Source organism: Ambystoma mexicanum, chromosome 7q (genome assembly GCF_040938575.1).
Source record: "Ambystoma mexicanum isolate Mex_15411 chromosome 7q, UKY_AmexF1_1, whole genome shotgun sequence".
Lineage (NCBI taxonomy): Eukaryota > Metazoa > Chordata > Amphibia > Caudata > Ambystomatidae > Ambystoma > Ambystoma mexicanum.
Genome location: NC_090941.1, coordinates 496,112,213 through 496,128,950, shown reverse-complemented (window position 1 = coordinate 496,128,950; position 16,738 = coordinate 496,112,213). Strand labels below are relative to the sequence as shown.

Genomic DNA, 16,738 nt, shown 5'->3' with positions numbered 1-16,738 from the left:
CCACACCCCACAACAAAACAATAGCCCAGCGTTAAGTCTTCTACTAAGGCCCAGCCACTTCTCCCGCACCGCCACCCCTCACCCAGGTAACGTGCAACAGCTTGATGCCTTAGACATGGCATCTGAAACTCCAACCAGAGTTCAGGGCTATTGCTCTATGCAGTTGCTGCCCAAGGTTTTGCTCTCGGGTCTGGGTCTTGCTTTTGTGTGCTCCCGCTAGTGTTTACTAAATGTCTGCAGCCTTTAAGCAGGAATGGCTCTCGTAGGGACAAGAAGCTGCTGGGCAGTCACTTCTGAGCTCTCCTGTTACGGGTCACTATTGTTCCTGCCCGGGAGTTGAGTTGACTGCTTTGAGGCCATCCAGAATTGTGCTGCCAACGGGTTTTCGAAGAAGTGAGATTTCCCATTATGAGAACACTCAACTTGGCAGGGTAAATCTGTATATAATGAATGTTCACTCTTCGGAGTCAGAGTTGTTCTTTGTTTGGCCTTAATAGTGCTCTTCTCTTCTGCACTAGTGCAGTGTAGTCTGAGTAGATGGACAGTTTTGAGAATCCCCTTGTGATACTTCCCCCGACCCTTGAGAAGCTTAGGATCCGTTCTCTGTCCTCAGAGTTCATGACTTTTGCAATCAATGGTCTAGGGTGGGGGCCCCAGCAGCATATTTTTTGTTTGCCAGTGATCTGTACACTTGCTCGACCGTGAATCCCTGACTCTTGCCCGGGCCCACCTCCTGCAGCAGCATGTTCTCCACATATGTTGTGGGGTCTCTGCCCCCTCAGGGAAACCTAATATTCTGATATTATTCCTTTGGGCCCTTTCTTCTGCATCCTCAGCTCAGTATTCCAGGGTCTTCACCCTGTCCAGTAGTTCCACCATCAGGGCCTGAGCACTGACGATGTTTCCAGTGTTGTCCCGCACTTGTTCGGCTGTACCTAGGCAGTCAGCCATCGCACGGGCGTCTTGGCGGAGCATCCCCACATCCACGATTACAGAGTCTATCTTGTATTCCATTGCCGTTTTCAGTTCAGCTGTAGTCGCAAGTATTGGGCTAATGTCCTGCACAGCAGTTTGTGGCGTAATAGTTGGTGTTGCCCTGTCCTTCTGCCGTGCCGGGCGGTTCCCATCCTTGTGCGTGTAGGCCTCCATGACAGTTTGCCTGGCTTTCCCCTTTTTGCCCTTGCCTGGCATCTGAAGGCAATGTCTAAGCTAAGTTTGTCCAGTGTATGGGGGCACAGCGGTCTGTGTGTCTCTCCCCTATAGCCCTCAAAATCAGCTCCAGGGTCGCGCAGGCCTCACTGCAGTTCCCCCTTGTTACTCCAGCAGGATCTTCTGGATGCCCTCTCTAGTCGCTTCTCAGTATATCGAGCCTTAGTTATGCTTCATGTCTCACCAATTGTCCATACGTTACCGGTGCCCACAGCACCACCTGTTTCCCTCGACTTCTAAGGAGCAGTTCCCCTTCTCCAGGTGTCCAGGTATCAGTTTTCCAGCATGTTCCTCTATTGGTGCTTTATGTGCCCAGCACTCTTTGCATGGATCGCAGTATGGTGGGCGGGCGGCACCCAGGCTCATTCCACAGGTCTCTCCCTAGCACCAGTGTCCAAAGCTGGCACCACTCCTCACCCCTACTTTACCAGGTAACGTTCCTTAGTGGAACTCACCACCCTCCGTGTTCAACGAGGGGCCCACTGTGTACAGAGGGCCTCACAGTCCCAGCACCTTGTCTCACAGTGTCGTCTCTGGCTCACCAGCCAAATCAGAAAGAATAAACAAAAGGGGCAGGGGGTGGAAGTCCAACTTCCCCCTCAGTGCCACTGAGGGTGGGTGCAATCTCAGGCGTACAGAATGTGGGCTATGCACTCACCGCACCGGGGCAGCAGGCGTTGTCCCTCAGGGTGGAGCTCCTGTTCCTCCAGTGGGGTGGGAGGGAGACCGCTTGGCCAGCGACCCTGTGTCCCTCACCTTCCCACCCAGGAAGACGTCACAGCCCTCTCCTCATCTTCCTCCGGCTGGTAGACTACTGTGGACTGTGCCGCAAGCCGGAGTGCCAGCCGGGCAGCCAGGTCCAGCCGCAACATGCTAATGGGGCCGCCAGCTGCAGCAAGGGCAGGGAGGCTGGATACAAGGGGCACCTCCGCTCTCTGGTCTCGCCGCTAGCAGGCTGTTTTCCCCCTTACTATGGCCTTGCAGCCGCCATTTTGGAATGTCACTCCGGGTGCATGCCTCAGTGCCCTCACCCAGGCTTCTCTGGTTTCAATTGTCCAGGGGAGGCACACAGTCCATGCTCTCCTTTGGCCACTCTCCAGGCGTGCTAGCAAATTCTGCCAAAGCTTCATGTAACACCCGTTTCAAGATCAATTAGGGGATCGAGGCGGGAGCTCAGACACTTTGCGACCTCACCCTGTGAGCCCTGGCCACACCTCCAACCATACTAAATACTTAATGTGTACATTTGAGAGCCGGTGAGCTGACCTGCATGTGCCCTGGCCAGGCTGCCACTGCTGATCGAAGTGTTGCAGTGCTCCACCTAACACCTGATGGAGCAGTACCTAGGACTCCATGCCCTATAGCACACACCTGGTGCCACAATAGCGGTGTCGCCTGCCCTAGGATACCACCTCAGTCAGTTATACTCCCTTCTACTCACCTGCACACACCGCTGCAACCAGGTCCTGTGTGTGTAGTTGGGCCCACCTGAACCAGCATATATCAACAGGCTGTGGCACTGGGCCCTGCGGACTATGTCCCAGCTCTCATCGGACTCGTAGGCGGAGACTCGGAGCACCCAGGCCATTGATCCAATACTTGCATGAAGGTCGATGAGGCGCAGGGAAACAATGGATAGCCCCACACAACTGCAGGCTATCTTGGCCGAAATGAAAAACCTAGGCCAACGCACGCAAGAGACGCACAGCACGGTGCAGGATATAATAAAGGAGCTCAAGGACATCAGTGGCCATCTGGACCTGCAGGCAGAACAGACCACAGATGTACAGCTCATACGTGCACTCGAATACGACCATGAATCCACGGCAACGGATGTCGACTCATTAAAAAAGTACAATGTCTGGTGCAAAGGCTAAGGACCAGGAGAACCGGTCACGCTGCAATCTGTGACTCGTGGGGATCTCTGAGAACCAGGAGGGGTCAGACATTGAAAGTTACCTATATAACTTATTTCGGGACAAACTCAATCTGCCTGACCCACGTAGCCTCACTATCAAGTACACTCATCGCGCAGCTGTTCCCAAACCACAACCATCGCGCTCTGTCTTCTTAATTTTCAGCACAAAATAGTTATCTTAATAGCATATTGTGCGGCAGCCCTATATGTGTCGACTATACAACAGTCCGGAAGTTCAGTGATCACTCTGTGGAGGTCTCGCGACACAGGAGACACTTCTACTCGATATTTAACGCACTGCAGAACTCTGACCATCGCCCCTATCTATATTTTCCGGCAATCTGGAATATCCAAATTGATAGACATTGGCACTCCTGCCAGGACCCCAAGGAGGCTTGGAAATTCCTGAAGGTTTACACCATTAACGACAATTTAAATACAATACAGTTCAAGCTATTAACAACAATAAAGTTAAAATATAAGGTAACATTAATAAAAAATAAGCAAGTTAAAACACCTAAAATTTTCTTGCCATACGTTTAAAGGCTGCAGTAATATACTCTCATAAATCATTAATAAAACGACCATCAACACAAGACAAGACGAAATTCATAGCATCAGATATAGATATTATTGACGCTAAAATGACTTCTCGACCATAGACGTCTCGGGTCTAAAAATGTGTGGCAAATAAATAAAAAATTGAGTCGATCCTCATCAGCCCCACTTCCACAAGTGCAACGCTTTGTGTTGAAAAACTACGTCTTCTGGGCCCTCAGTGGTAAGGCATTCAGCCGCACCATTGCAATGATGCGCCTTTGCACCAGGGAACGAATGCCACTTAATGAAAAATTCTCACAGTAGATGCAGCGAACCCTCATCAAGTGACCCAGTGAGAGTATGGTTTCCATGCTATTCATCGCAAGATCAAAGTTTCTACTTATGGCTTTTGTAAGCAATTGTTGTTTTGTAATAGAGCCACCCCTTAATTCATCAAAAGCAATTCCCCATTTTTTTGAACAAGATGGAACACCTCTTATGCCAGGGGTAAATAGCATATGTCGCAGCATTTGCTAATTCTTTGCTCACATTCACAATAGTAGGGGTCACCAACAAGACAGAATATACTTTGCGAAAAAAACTCTAAAAACCTAAATTCAGCCTGAACGCCAATATTTAAAACATGGTCTCCAAAGCAAGGGGAGACCCCGGAGTACTGGACGTCAGACCCAACAGCTTTCTCAATTAAATATATGAGATACGATCCAAGGAAGATCAGCTCACGCTTCCCCAGGTCTCACTGGCGTACAATATAGCAGAATAGATCTTGGCCTCCAGCACCTGAATACGTTTATCAAAATGGAACCCACCACCTACCCCACGACCCACCAGAGGTAATTATTGGGCTTATTCATGTTGTGGTCCCTCCGGCTAGGATGAGGGATTTACATAATATTTCCCTACATCATTTTTTGCATTAACAGCTATTTCTTGGATTACTTGGGGAGGCGTGAGACATCCCTCCCCTGGCACAATCTACTTGTTGAATGATCAAATGGGTGTTCACCCATATCAATGGACTGGACATTGCCTGTGTACCATCTCTCGCCACCTCCGCTTGACCCACTTTGGGGTGGAATGGCTGCCATGGGCTCATGATAGATCTCCTTGGGTCAGTTCCGATTCCCACAACGCTGGCTCCTTTCAAGTTGTATTGGGACCACGTTTAGAGTGGCCAATGCTCTTTGCATTGGGCTGACACCCATTGTCAATGTGTTTGTTCTTGTGTGTCCTTTGGCCCCCCTCACAGCTACAAGTCCGGCAAATCGCCTCCTGGGACAAGGTACCAAGTGATGGATCGTTCCGACTGCAATTCCCAAAGGCTTGTGATAAACTCGGTCTGGCCCCTCAGGACTGGCTGACCTATAATTTCATACAATCAATTTTATCCAGATTCACTATGGTAGAATCTAGGGCTAAAGAACCATCACCTTGCGAAGCAGAATTCGGATGGGATGTGTCGGAGTTCCCTGGAACTTCGGACTGCCTACAATTTTTACATACCACATAACCTTCAAAGAAACGTAACACTAGCTGAACTGTGGGATGAAGATCTTGCAACACCACTGTACGCTGAAGACCTCTATAGCGCCTTTGAGACTACTGGACACCTCTTAACGCAGAGAGATGCAATACAAAATTCTGCAGCTTGCACATTGCACCCCTTCTAAACTGTATGCTATGGGTCTCATACTGGCACCTAATTGCTGGAGACAATGCGGGGAGATGGGATCCACAGGCCACATATATTCTGGACATGCCCAGGTATTCAACCATTTTGCGAGATGATAATGCGATGTCTCGCTAGAATTACAAATTGTGATTTCGCTGTCACCCTGATTGCAATAGTTTTTGGCCTCAATAGTGAGGAGTGGCACGATGATCCCACAAAACACAAATTCATATGCACAGTGCTAGTATCTGCTAGGAAGGCCACCCTAATAGGATGGAAGTCGGTAGATGCACTGGATAAACGGAAATGGCGAGGCTTCTTATCCAACAACCTTCATGCTGAACGAGCCGGCTTGAGAAAGTCGCTATCTACCGCACGTGCTGATCAAATCAGTAGCTTAATGGAGATATGATATGATATGGCATTTATAATGAGCCTATACACAAGTGTTTCAAGGCGCGACGAGGCAAGGGAGGGGGAACAGGGGAGGAAAGATAACGATCCTACTAGGCCGGGTGTCATACAGATCGCGCAAGTGCATGGGAAGGAGGAAAGGGAAAAGTGCGAGGGTGCAGGGGGTTGGGAAAGTGCAATACATGGGATAACGGGTAAGTATAAATAATGGCCAGCAAGTGGCAAGGTAAGTGCGGGTAGGGGGATTGTAGGGGTACAGAAACAGTCTCCAAGTGCAGGGTAGGCAGGGAGGCAGTGCAGGTGAGCAACTGACTGGGCCGGGCCTGTGAGCAGAGAGGGAGGCCGTGTAACCAGTGCAGTTTCAGCCAGGAATCAGCAGGGGAGAGGAAGAGAGAAAGCAGAAGCAAAGAGGAAGGTTTTGAGGTGCTTCCGGAACTGGAGGTGGTTCTCCTCATGTTTCAGGGAGGTAGGAAGGCTATTCCAGAGGGAGGCCCCTGCTGAAGAGAGAGATCTACCACCAACTCGTTGCTTGGAGAAGTGGCTGACCCTGAGGGAGTTGGAGTCGGATGAGCGAAGAGCTCGGGAAGGAAGATATTTAGGCAGAGAGAGTTGGAGGTATTTCGGCCCCAGCCCCCAGAAGGCCTTGTGGACAATGCAAAGGGTTTTGAATTTAATCCTCGCAGCCACCAGGAGCCAGTGCAGAGATTTCAGTCCTGGAGAGATGCGATCCCTGGGCTTGAGGCCAAGGACAAGTCTGGCAGTCCTGTTCTGGATAAATTGCAGAGGGCGTAGAGTAGAGGCAGGCAGATTTAGATAGAGGCTGTTACAGTAGTCCAGCCTAGAGAGAACCAGGGCTCTGGAGACAGTGAGCTTCTGGGGGAAGGTGAGGAAGGGAAGAATACCTCTGAGGAGGTGCAAGTGGAGACGTCAGAGATGTGATGGCAAAAGGAAAGTGTGGAGTCGAAGATGACCCCAAGGTTTTTTGCCTTATAGGTGGGAACAGGAAGAGGGCCCAGAGAGGCAGGCCAAAGAGTTGCAGGGAAGGAGGGAGTGGGTGTGCCGATGAGTAGAATCTCAGTCTTACTGGCATTAAGGCAGAGGTCATTGGCTGCACACCACTCCTGGAGAGCAGACAGACAGTCACAGATGAGAGAAGGAGAGGAGGAGGCCGAGGGTAGCCTGAAAATGAGCTGGGTATCATCCGCATAGCACTGAAAATTGGGGCAGGGAGCGGCAATGCGGTGGGCAAGGAGTGCCAGGTATTGGTTGAAAAGCCAGGGAGAGCGGTTAGATCCCTGGGGGACACCACAGGTAGAGAAAAAGATATCGGAGAGGAAAGACCCAAGTTGGACCTGGGAGGGTCAGTCGGAGAGGAAGGAAGTCAGCCAAGCCAGAGCCTGACCAGTGATACCCAGGTTATCACAGAGGCGGTTGAGCAGGATGGCATGGTTGACAGTGTCAAAGGCAGAAGAGAGATCAAGCAAGATGAGGACGCAGGGGGTGTTGGGGTCGAGGTTGGAGAGCAGGTCTTCACGGATGTTCAGGAGAGCAGTTTCCGTGCTTCTGGCCGCTCTGAAGCCAGACTGATGGTCATGGAGACAACCAACCGATTCAGTGTGGAGATTAAGCTGGGAGATGGCCAGTTTCTGCAGGAGCTTGTCCAGGAAGGGAGTGATGGAGATTAGGCGATAGTTAGCCGGGCAGGAGGGGTCGGCAGAGGGCTTCTTAAGAAGAGGGTGCACAAGGGAGTGCTTCAGCAGGGATGGGAAGACTCCCGTGCCGAAGGAGTGATTGCAGAAATCAGCCAGGGCAAGAGCCAGGGAGTCGATGTGGTCCTTGATGGTTTTGGACGAACAGGGGTGCACCTGTTTCGACGAGACTTTCATAGATCGGACTTGTCTAGAAACATCTTCGGCAGAGAAATGGGGAAAGGAAGAGGAGGAGGGAGGGGGGGTGGCTGCAGATGGACCAGAGGAGGAGCAGGCGATAGGGGGAGGGAGGCGATAGGAGGAGAGTGAAAACAGGATGTCCTAAGTTTTAAAAATGAAGTGAGAAGCCAGAGCCGTGCAGAGGGCCTGGGAGGGGACAGGAGAGGTCGAGACTGCGGCGGGATTGGCCAGATCCTTGCAGATTTTAAAGAGTTCAGCCGAGTTGTTAGATGCCGCAGAGATGCGGGCTTGGATATGAGCTCTCTTCTTGGTGAGGACGGAGAGCCGGTATTGCCTTTGTACTAGGCGGCAGGCCAGTTTGTCGGAGGATGAACATGAAGCATGCTATTTCCTCTCGGCCACCCTGCACTTGCGTTTTAGGGTGACGAGGTCTGAGTCATACCAGGAGTTACACTTGGCTTTGGGCTTCAGGCGGATTCTCATGACGGGGGCAAGGATATCAAGAGTATCAGATATAGAAGAGTGGAGAGGGCTGTGTCAGGGTGAGAGTCAGCCAAAGGGGGAGGAGGGGCTAAGAAGGTGGAAGCGAAAGCCTCAACTGACACGCGCTTGATGGATCGAATGACCGAGAAGGTGGGTGGCAGTGATGGAGGTGGCTTGGCCTGCAGGGTGGGGAGGGTGAGGTGGGAGGATAGGAGAAAGTGATCACTCCAGGAGAGAGGAATGGAGAGGGGGGACAGAGAGGGGAAGGTCAGAGTAGATCAGAGCATCGAGAGTGTGCCCTGCAGAATGAGTCGGGCCTGAGGGGAGAATGGTGAGTGAGAGAGAGTCGCAGAGGTCGCGGAAGAGTGCAGAGGGGGTACAAGAGGCATCCAGGTGGATGTTGAAATCTCCACGAAGGAGGAGTTCAGTGGTTGAGGCCAGGAGTGAGGAGATAAGGTCTGCCCACTCAGAGAGGAAGGAAGAAATCTGACCAGGTGGCCGATAGATAGTAGCCACAGTAAGGGAATGGCTAGGAGAGAGAGAAAGCCTGCAGACGAGCATTCAAAAGAGGAGTAGGTCTGCGTAGGAATGACAGAGGCAGGAAACCACTCGGGGAAGATGAGGGCCACACCACCACCAGAGCGGAAAGGCCTGGGAGCGGAGAGGATCTTGTAGCCATCGGGTAGGAGTGTGTCAAAGCTGATGACAGAGCTAGCCATGAACCAAATCTCAGTGAGACCGAGGACATCGAGGTCAAGTTCTTCAAGGAGGCGGCAGATATCAGAGGAGTGCTTGACAGCAGAACGAGAGTTTAGAGTGGCAGTGAGGAGAAGGTTGCCATCCTAAAAGGACTTCCGGGGAGGGGTACAGATCAGAGGTACGCCCTGCGGAGGTGTAGAGGGGGCAGAGAGGGAGGGGCAGGGCAACGTAGCCAAGGAAAGTGGGGAAGGAGGACAGCTGGAGAAGAAAGGAAGTTGATGAGGTATGGGAAGCGTCTATCAAAGAGGTGAAGGTTGGCCTGAGGGCCTTGTACCAACACGGTCCCATTTGAGTAAACATTAATGATGACCTTAGAGGAAAGGAAGGGGGCCAGGAGGGCGTCCCAGCGGGTGCCACCATTAATGGGAGAAGAGGAGAAAGGAGAGAGCACAGAGACCATATGAAGGGTCCATAAGTCATGAGAAGGCACGACAAAGAGGATGTCGGTGAGAGTTTCCCTGGAGGAGGCACTGGTATAGGTGTCAACGATAGGGAGGTCTGGGTTGGACACCAGGATGTCCTTTTTAAACTTTTTCCTACCAGATTTAGTGAGGAGGTCAGGATAGTCAATTGAGAAGCAGTTTGAGAAGATTGGAGAGACAGAGAGCACCATAGAGTAGGTGAGAGAGGAGAGAGGTGGAGGTACTGGAGGAGGGCACTAGAATAGGCAGACAAGAGCAAGAGGCAGGAAAGTTGCACAATAGGACAGGATGACGCCACTCAGATTTACAGAGCGAACATATTGCACAATACAATAGGAGAGACGAGACAGCAAAAATGAGAGCGGAATCCTGAGTAGAGGGAGAAAGGCCTAGGTTCAACAATGCAATTTAAATACTTAGCCAGTACATATTATACAGGATAAGAGACACCTACATTTGAGAATCCTGATAGAGGGAGCAAGGCCTAGGTCCAACAATGCAATTTAAATACTTAGCCAGTGCATATTATACAGGATAAGAGACACCTAAATTTGAGAATCCTGAATAGAGGGAGAAAGGCCTAGGTTCAGCAATCCAATTTAAATACTTAGCCAGTGCATATTATAGGTATTTAAATGGAGCAAATAAGAAGACTGGAAACCACACAACAGGTTTGTGGGTCCGCTAGGGATGAAAGTAGGAGGGGGGAGGTGGGGACAGGACAAGGCCGTGTGGCAGCAGGCGACCGGCGTACCCTGCGGACACCTGCAGACACAACAAGGAGCCGCTAATCAGGGAGCCGCCCTTTGCCTGGGGGCCCTTCGCCTAAGGGGGGGCTGCCTGGCAGAGGGCTGCCAAGGGAGAGCAGCTAAAAAAAAAAATAAAAAAAAGCAAAAGACCTTCCTTTGATATAACTGGTGGTTGTAAAAGGATACGTTGTAGTAGTCTGTCTGCCTATTACTATGGTGATTGCTCTATGATTGGTGCTCAAAGGGGGAAAGGGGATGTTGGGGGAAGGAGAGGGTATTTTTTTCATTAGTACGGCTAAATTTGAGGCACACATGCGCATGATGCCTTTGTATTGAATGTCATACTGTTATAATTTGCAATGTCTTTTGGTTAGGTTCATCTTTTAATAAAAAGATTACATTTAAAAAAATGGTGTACTTCATGATAGGGTTTTCAGAAAACCAACAAAAATTGCACTTTCGAGTCCAGTCATACTTTACCTCACTTTGCATACAGTTTTAATCAACAAAATGGCAGATGTTTGTTTGGAGCCTTTCACTTTGGTTCTCCTTGTCTCACACACTTGGTTCAGCACCCCTGCAGTCGTTTCATAGAAAATATAGTGTTGTTTTTATTCTCTGTTATTTCTTCAGAACAAACATAATGAATAATTCTGTATTGTTTTTGTTTCTGCAGGACAGACGCCAAGACTTTCAAAAGTGAACCTTTTCACTTTGCTAAGTCTCTGGATGGAACTCTTCCCATCAGATGAGGATCAAAAGAAAAATAATAAATCTATGGTTACTGTAAGTTTGCTGTTGTCATAATTGAGTGCTGAATTGTATATTATTTATAGCAATTCTTTTTATTTTATTGTTTTCCTTCAAATTTAAAGTACTTTGCTTATTGTGGGTAATGGATTTGGGTTTGGATGTCAGAGCTGAAGCTGAGGGTGATGGTTATAATGATCTTTATCCTTGTTTGAAAGCAGTGTGTGTGGGTTTTTTTTTGCTTTTGCATGAAGTATGGTTTTCAATACCGCATAAATCGAGACTTCCAGATTTGGGGGTGTGGGGTGCAACTGCGAATTGTTTCCCTTTGGAAGCTTTCTTCTTGTAGAGTGGGTCTTCCATAATGTACTTGGAGTCAGCCTTGAAATTGCGTGGAAGAATGTAGGATGTAATTGTTGCTGGGGGTAAGGGACAGGTATTGTCAATTAAGTATTTATGAATTGTGGGCTTGGTTTTGAATTTGAGCCTTGGGTCTGCTTCTGACAATTGAGTATGAAGTGTTGGTTCTGTGTAGTGCAATTTGGAATTATGTATTACAAGTCTGGCTGAGTTGGTTTGTGTATTTTGTCATCTGGAAATCAAGCTTTTGAAAAACAATGTATGGAATGTTGACCTGGGTCACTGGTGTAAAATAAAGCCTCTTTGCGATTGATGGTTTGAATGATTTTGTGTTTGATGGTGAATGCCTCGATGGCGAGTTTTCTTTTATAGTTCGGGGTATTAGGTGGCGCTTGCACCACTTATAAGAAGCCAAAACGACAGCATTAGAGTACAGATTGGGAGAAATGTCACATGAGGAGGGACACAAAGCTTGTAGGTGTTTGGTTATTTGCCCACCCATGACCATTCTAATCCCTATAGCCTTTCTCACCCAGTTTCTGCCGCTCCCATAAAACCTTCTCATGGAAAATCTTTTGAGCTTGCTTTAATCTAGTTTTACCATCAAACTTTGTACTCAGTGCCTGCCAGTGTTTTTTCGAAGTATTCCTCAGAGAGTTAATGATTTAATTGGAGTTATAAACATGCTAGTGACACGTGGCCCACTGGAGCTGAGCTTCTCTGAAACCACGCAAAAGCACAACCACATGGGGGATGATGGAGCAGGGGGTGGTGGAGGCGGTTGACGGCCTGGTGTGCAGCCCATCTAGCGCAGAGCTCAAGGCACTAATTATGGAAGGTAACAAGCAAATAGCAGACAAAATAGACTCACTGTCGTTGTCAATGGCACAATTGAGGCAGGATGTGGGGAAATCTTGTGAGAGAACAAATGAACTGGTGAGAAGAGTATCGGCGCTGGATGACAATGGGAACATAAACGGAAAGTAGCTGACCCAACTACATCAAGTGAGTAGGCTGCAGGTGCTCAAGCTGGGTTACTTGGAGGACAGGTTTAGAATGAACAATGTCAGGCTGCTGGGGCTCCCTGAGGGCACACAGAAAGGCAATATGGAAGTGTATTTGGAGTCACTGCTGACAACACCGTTTGCCAATGGGACAGAGCTGCAGGGCATACACGTGCACAGAGCGCACTGCGTGGTGTGTCTGAGACCACCGCCGGGAGCGTTTCCTCGCGCCATCATGATTCGTCTGCTGCAATATCGTGGCATGTTTAAGCTGTTGTAACTGACTTGAGCACAAGGGAACGTGGTGCTCGATGGTAATATACTGTCCTTTTACCCGGACTTCGGCATTGAGACGCAGAAACCTAGGAAGACATTTGAGGAGGTTAAGGGCCAAGAAGATCTTGTATGCACCATTTTCTTCGGCGAGACTGCGCATTGATGTGGAGGGCAAATGGCAATTTTTTGATTATGCTAAATCTGCAATGCATTACATCGAAACAAACATTTGTTGAGTTGCATTAGGTGAGTGAGATGTGGAGTGGGGCAAGGTCATTGAAACTACATATGTCAGTGTCATAGGCATGGCGGGTAATAACATCTGGGCCATTTTATGTTTTTTAGTCTATGCAGGAAAGCGTATTACACTTGTGGCTCTTAAGTTGTGCTGCCCTCCCCTAGCGGCATAGGGCCAGTGGTATTCTCCCATATGTTCAGTGGTAGAGGACCGACTGGGCATGTGCGTTTCTGTAGGAATGCTTAAATTGAATTTAAAAGCTGCAAGGGTGGTGGCTTTGGAGTTGGGGGAGAGGGTTATGAGTTGGAAATTGCTAACAGTGTTATTGTGGCATGCAAGTTGTGGACGTAATCGATACACAGGAGGGAGGGGGGAGTTTGATGAGGTGGCTTGTTTAAGCACCATGGTTGCTTTATTGGGAGGAAGGGTCGGACACACTGCTGGGTAGCGAACGATAATAGGGCAAAGCAACATGCTGCCAGGGCAGGAGTTACTTAGAAACCGTGTGTGATGGAGAAGCTGAAACCTATTACTTCTGAATGTGAAAGCGATTAATGGGGTGGTGGCGAAGGCTAGAATAATGTCATATGTCTGCAGACGAAATGTTGATATTGCCATGCTACAGAAAATGCGCCTCATAGATGCGGAACATGCAAATTTGGGCATAAGATGGCGAGGGGATGTGTATAGCTCTTCCTTCACTTCGTCGGCCAGGGTGGTCTTCATTTGAATGCACAATACTGTGCCATGGCAGTTGGAAGCACTAGAGCGTGATAAAGCAGGGGCGGTATGTCATGGTCACTGGAAAACTGGACTGAAGATGACAGCACTGCTATGCACATAGGTAGCCCCGACTTTTTTACTCTGCTCTCAGCACTATTGTGCCATTGTGCGGCACTTGAGGTCATATGGATGAGTGACTGCAACTGCATCTTGACATTGAGCTAGACATGTCTAGGATTAGGAGAGCACTGGGGTTTGCGACTAAAACATTACTAAATACAGTGATGGAGCATAAGCTTACTTAGGTCTTGCGCCACTTGCACCCGGCGGAGAGGGGATACTCTTTTTACTGAACAGCACATGGGGCATACAGTAGAATAGATTTTGTCTTCTTGCAGGAGGGGGGAGGTGGCCACATTGGAGGCTACTGAATAATCTTGACAGGTCACTGACGGACCATGCGCCTATGCTGGCCACTCTCTGGTGGACGCGTAACAGAAACCTGATTCGAACTTGGAGGTTAAGGCTGAGGCACTTATGGCCCCTGCCTCCTTCCACTACGCCACGCTCCGCTCTAACCTGAGTGTGGTGGACGCTGTGCCTGTTGCTCTCCCCAGCCTTCCGCTTCACGATGGGGCTGCACACACCTCAGGAAGGCCCTCCGCCGTAGACAGTGGGCGGTTTTCGTCTGGGCCAAGCCGAATCCTCTTCTCTTCCTCACGACCACAGAGCAGGACAACCTTGTCGCTAGTGTTAAGATTGGCAGCTGGACACGGATTGGACATGTCGCTCTCTTCACTTGAATATAGTAATAATACAAAGTCATAACTGCCTGATATGCTGTAGTAGAGCAACGCCTCCTCCACGTCATACAACAAAACGCTGCAAATGGCGCTGATCAGACAAACAAGCAGCCGTTGAGCACAGGAGCAGAGTGGCGCAGCGGAAGCGTGCTGGGCCCATAACCCAGAGGCCGATGGATCGAAACCATCCTCTGCTAAGCTGTTTATTTAACTGAACACGTTTTTGGCAACGTTTTCATTGTGTAATTTCACACCGTCTTTTCTCTTTCTCTAAATGCAAAATCAAATCGTTTTAAATTCCTGCCCGTAGATGCTAGAAATTGGATTCATTACCAACTTTTCATCTCTTGATACTGCTTGGGTGCTGCATCTTACCAGGGGAGCTGACTTATGAATTTGGGGGGCGGGGGGTGACAAATACAGGAAGTGACATCACTGGCAGTTATATGACTGCAAATTTGCATGTAGTCGCCAACTTGGTGGAATGGCGTGCGTGGGGGGCGGGTGTTGGCCATTGGCTACTAGACCACATTGTGTTGGGCCCTCTGGTTGCTAGCCAGATACTACCCAAATCCACACTCAAACTATGCCAGCCTGGCTAATACTCATCATGTTCCCCTTTTGCATTATGCCTGACTGCACACCATGCAGTAGAAATAGCTATATCCCATTCAGTAATGGACTCTCTAAGCTTGCCTGTCCTAGACATCACCCCATTCCTTGCCCTACACCCCTACCTTCCCTACCTCCTTTCTCCCACAGCGCATCCATAGACCCTATTACTAAAACGAGCGTTACTTTAGGTAATACCCCACTCAGCCTAGTTACAGATGACCACTCTGACAACATCCTAAACTTGCGCAGTTCGATTGAACATTGCCCTGTAGCCTACCCCAACATCATGACCCGTAACGACAGACTAGGTTGTAGACTCCCTACCGTACTTAGCAAAATGACCACAAATCATATCACTAAAATCACCAATAAAAACACCATTGCAAACTCTGTGCCACTCAAAGGAGCCTTACTCAATGTTAGATCCCTTGTGGCCCACCCTACGGAAATTGCAGACATCATCTGCTCAGCAGACCTGGATTTCCTCGCCACCACAGAAACTTGGCTCCATACTGCAGCAGGCCCCTCTCTATCTCTTGCAGTTCCAGACAACTACTCCATCCTCAGGGCCGACAGACCGGATGCCCGTGGAGGAGGTGTAGCACTCATTTTCAAATCCTCGCTTGACATTAGACCGGTGACCGCCCCTCCTCTAAAGTCCAGCGAATATTTATCCATCAAAATTCAAACTTCCCCCAAGAACTCCATTACCTTGGACCTATTATACAGACCCCCTGGGCCCATAGGTTCATTCGAAGAAGACATAACCACCCTCATAGCCGAAAAATCCAAACCTCTATCACAGAATATTATCCTCGGTGACTTCAACCTGGGTTACAATGACCCTCATGACATTCCAGCTTCCTCCCTCGCCAATGTACTTGGTGAACACAACTACACTCAACTTAACACCTTACCCACACATCAAAAAGGCAGAACCCTAGACTGGCTTGCTGCCCATAACTGCAACATCATCTGCAGGGACCCACAACCACTGATATGGACTGACCACTTCCTACTCTCATTCGACATTAGTACTAACAACCCCCTCCACAGACAACACCCGCCTGCACCAGCATGCCTGACGAGAAACAAACGGAACATCACCGCTGAAGCCCTCATCCCACTGGTTCTACCTACCCTTAACATGATCCCTAACACATCAGACCCTACCCTTCTAGTAGACACCTACAATAACGTCATGACCAATGCTATGACCGTGTTGCTCCACTAAAATTACGTAAAAGTAAACCTAAAGCACACCTCAATTCTTGGTATACTCCAGAACTCAAATTACTAAGAAAAAATAAGTCCAAAATGGAGACCCTCTGGAAAAAGAACCCTTCCGCGGAACATAAAGTCAATCTCATAAATGCATCTTCCCTCTATAAAAAAGAAATTATCTGCACAAAAAAGGAAGCCTACAACACAAGAATAAGTAATGCCAGCTCCAGTACCAAAGAGCTTTCACTATCCTGAAGGAGCTAGAAAACCCCAACCCACCTATGGACTCGTCTGTGAAGGACCAATCTTGGTGCACAAATATCCAAGATGCCCTGGCAAACAAAATTACCGACCTACAAACTAAAATCGAAAACAAAAGACTTCAACTCTCTAATAGCAGCCCCACCTTTAGCCCCATCATGCCCAGCTCACCTACCACCCCTAACACCACCCAGGGATTCACCTTCAAAAACGTAACCGCACTTGAAGTGCAAAAAATTATAACCTCCCTCAAACCATCAAACTGTAAAGAGGACCGTTGCCCTGCACAGATCATAAAAGATGCTGCTAGAGACCTCGCCCCCTTCATTTCCAAGCTCATAAACGCATCCTTCTCCACTAATTCGGTACCCAACAATCTGAAACAATCATGGGTCCTCCCACTACTAA

The 16,738-nt window shown here is 48.9% G+C and overlaps 1 protein-coding gene across 6 annotated transcripts in view; it reads left to right on the top strand.

The window, feature by feature from the left end:
* The window catches only part of CDADC1 (cytidine and dCMP deaminase domain containing 1), a 671,523-nt gene that overhangs the window by 23,017 nt on the left and 631,768 nt on the right, over positions 1 to 16,738 (top strand). For all 6 annotated transcript variants that reach the window (XM_069639921.1, XM_069639925.1, XM_069639924.1 and 3 more), the window contains exon 2: positions 10,753 to 10,862. In XM_069639921.1, coding sequence (XP_069496022.1) covers positions 10,753 to 10,862 — 110 coding nt within the window. The remainder of the gene's footprint in view (positions 1 to 10,752; positions 10,863 to 16,738) is intronic.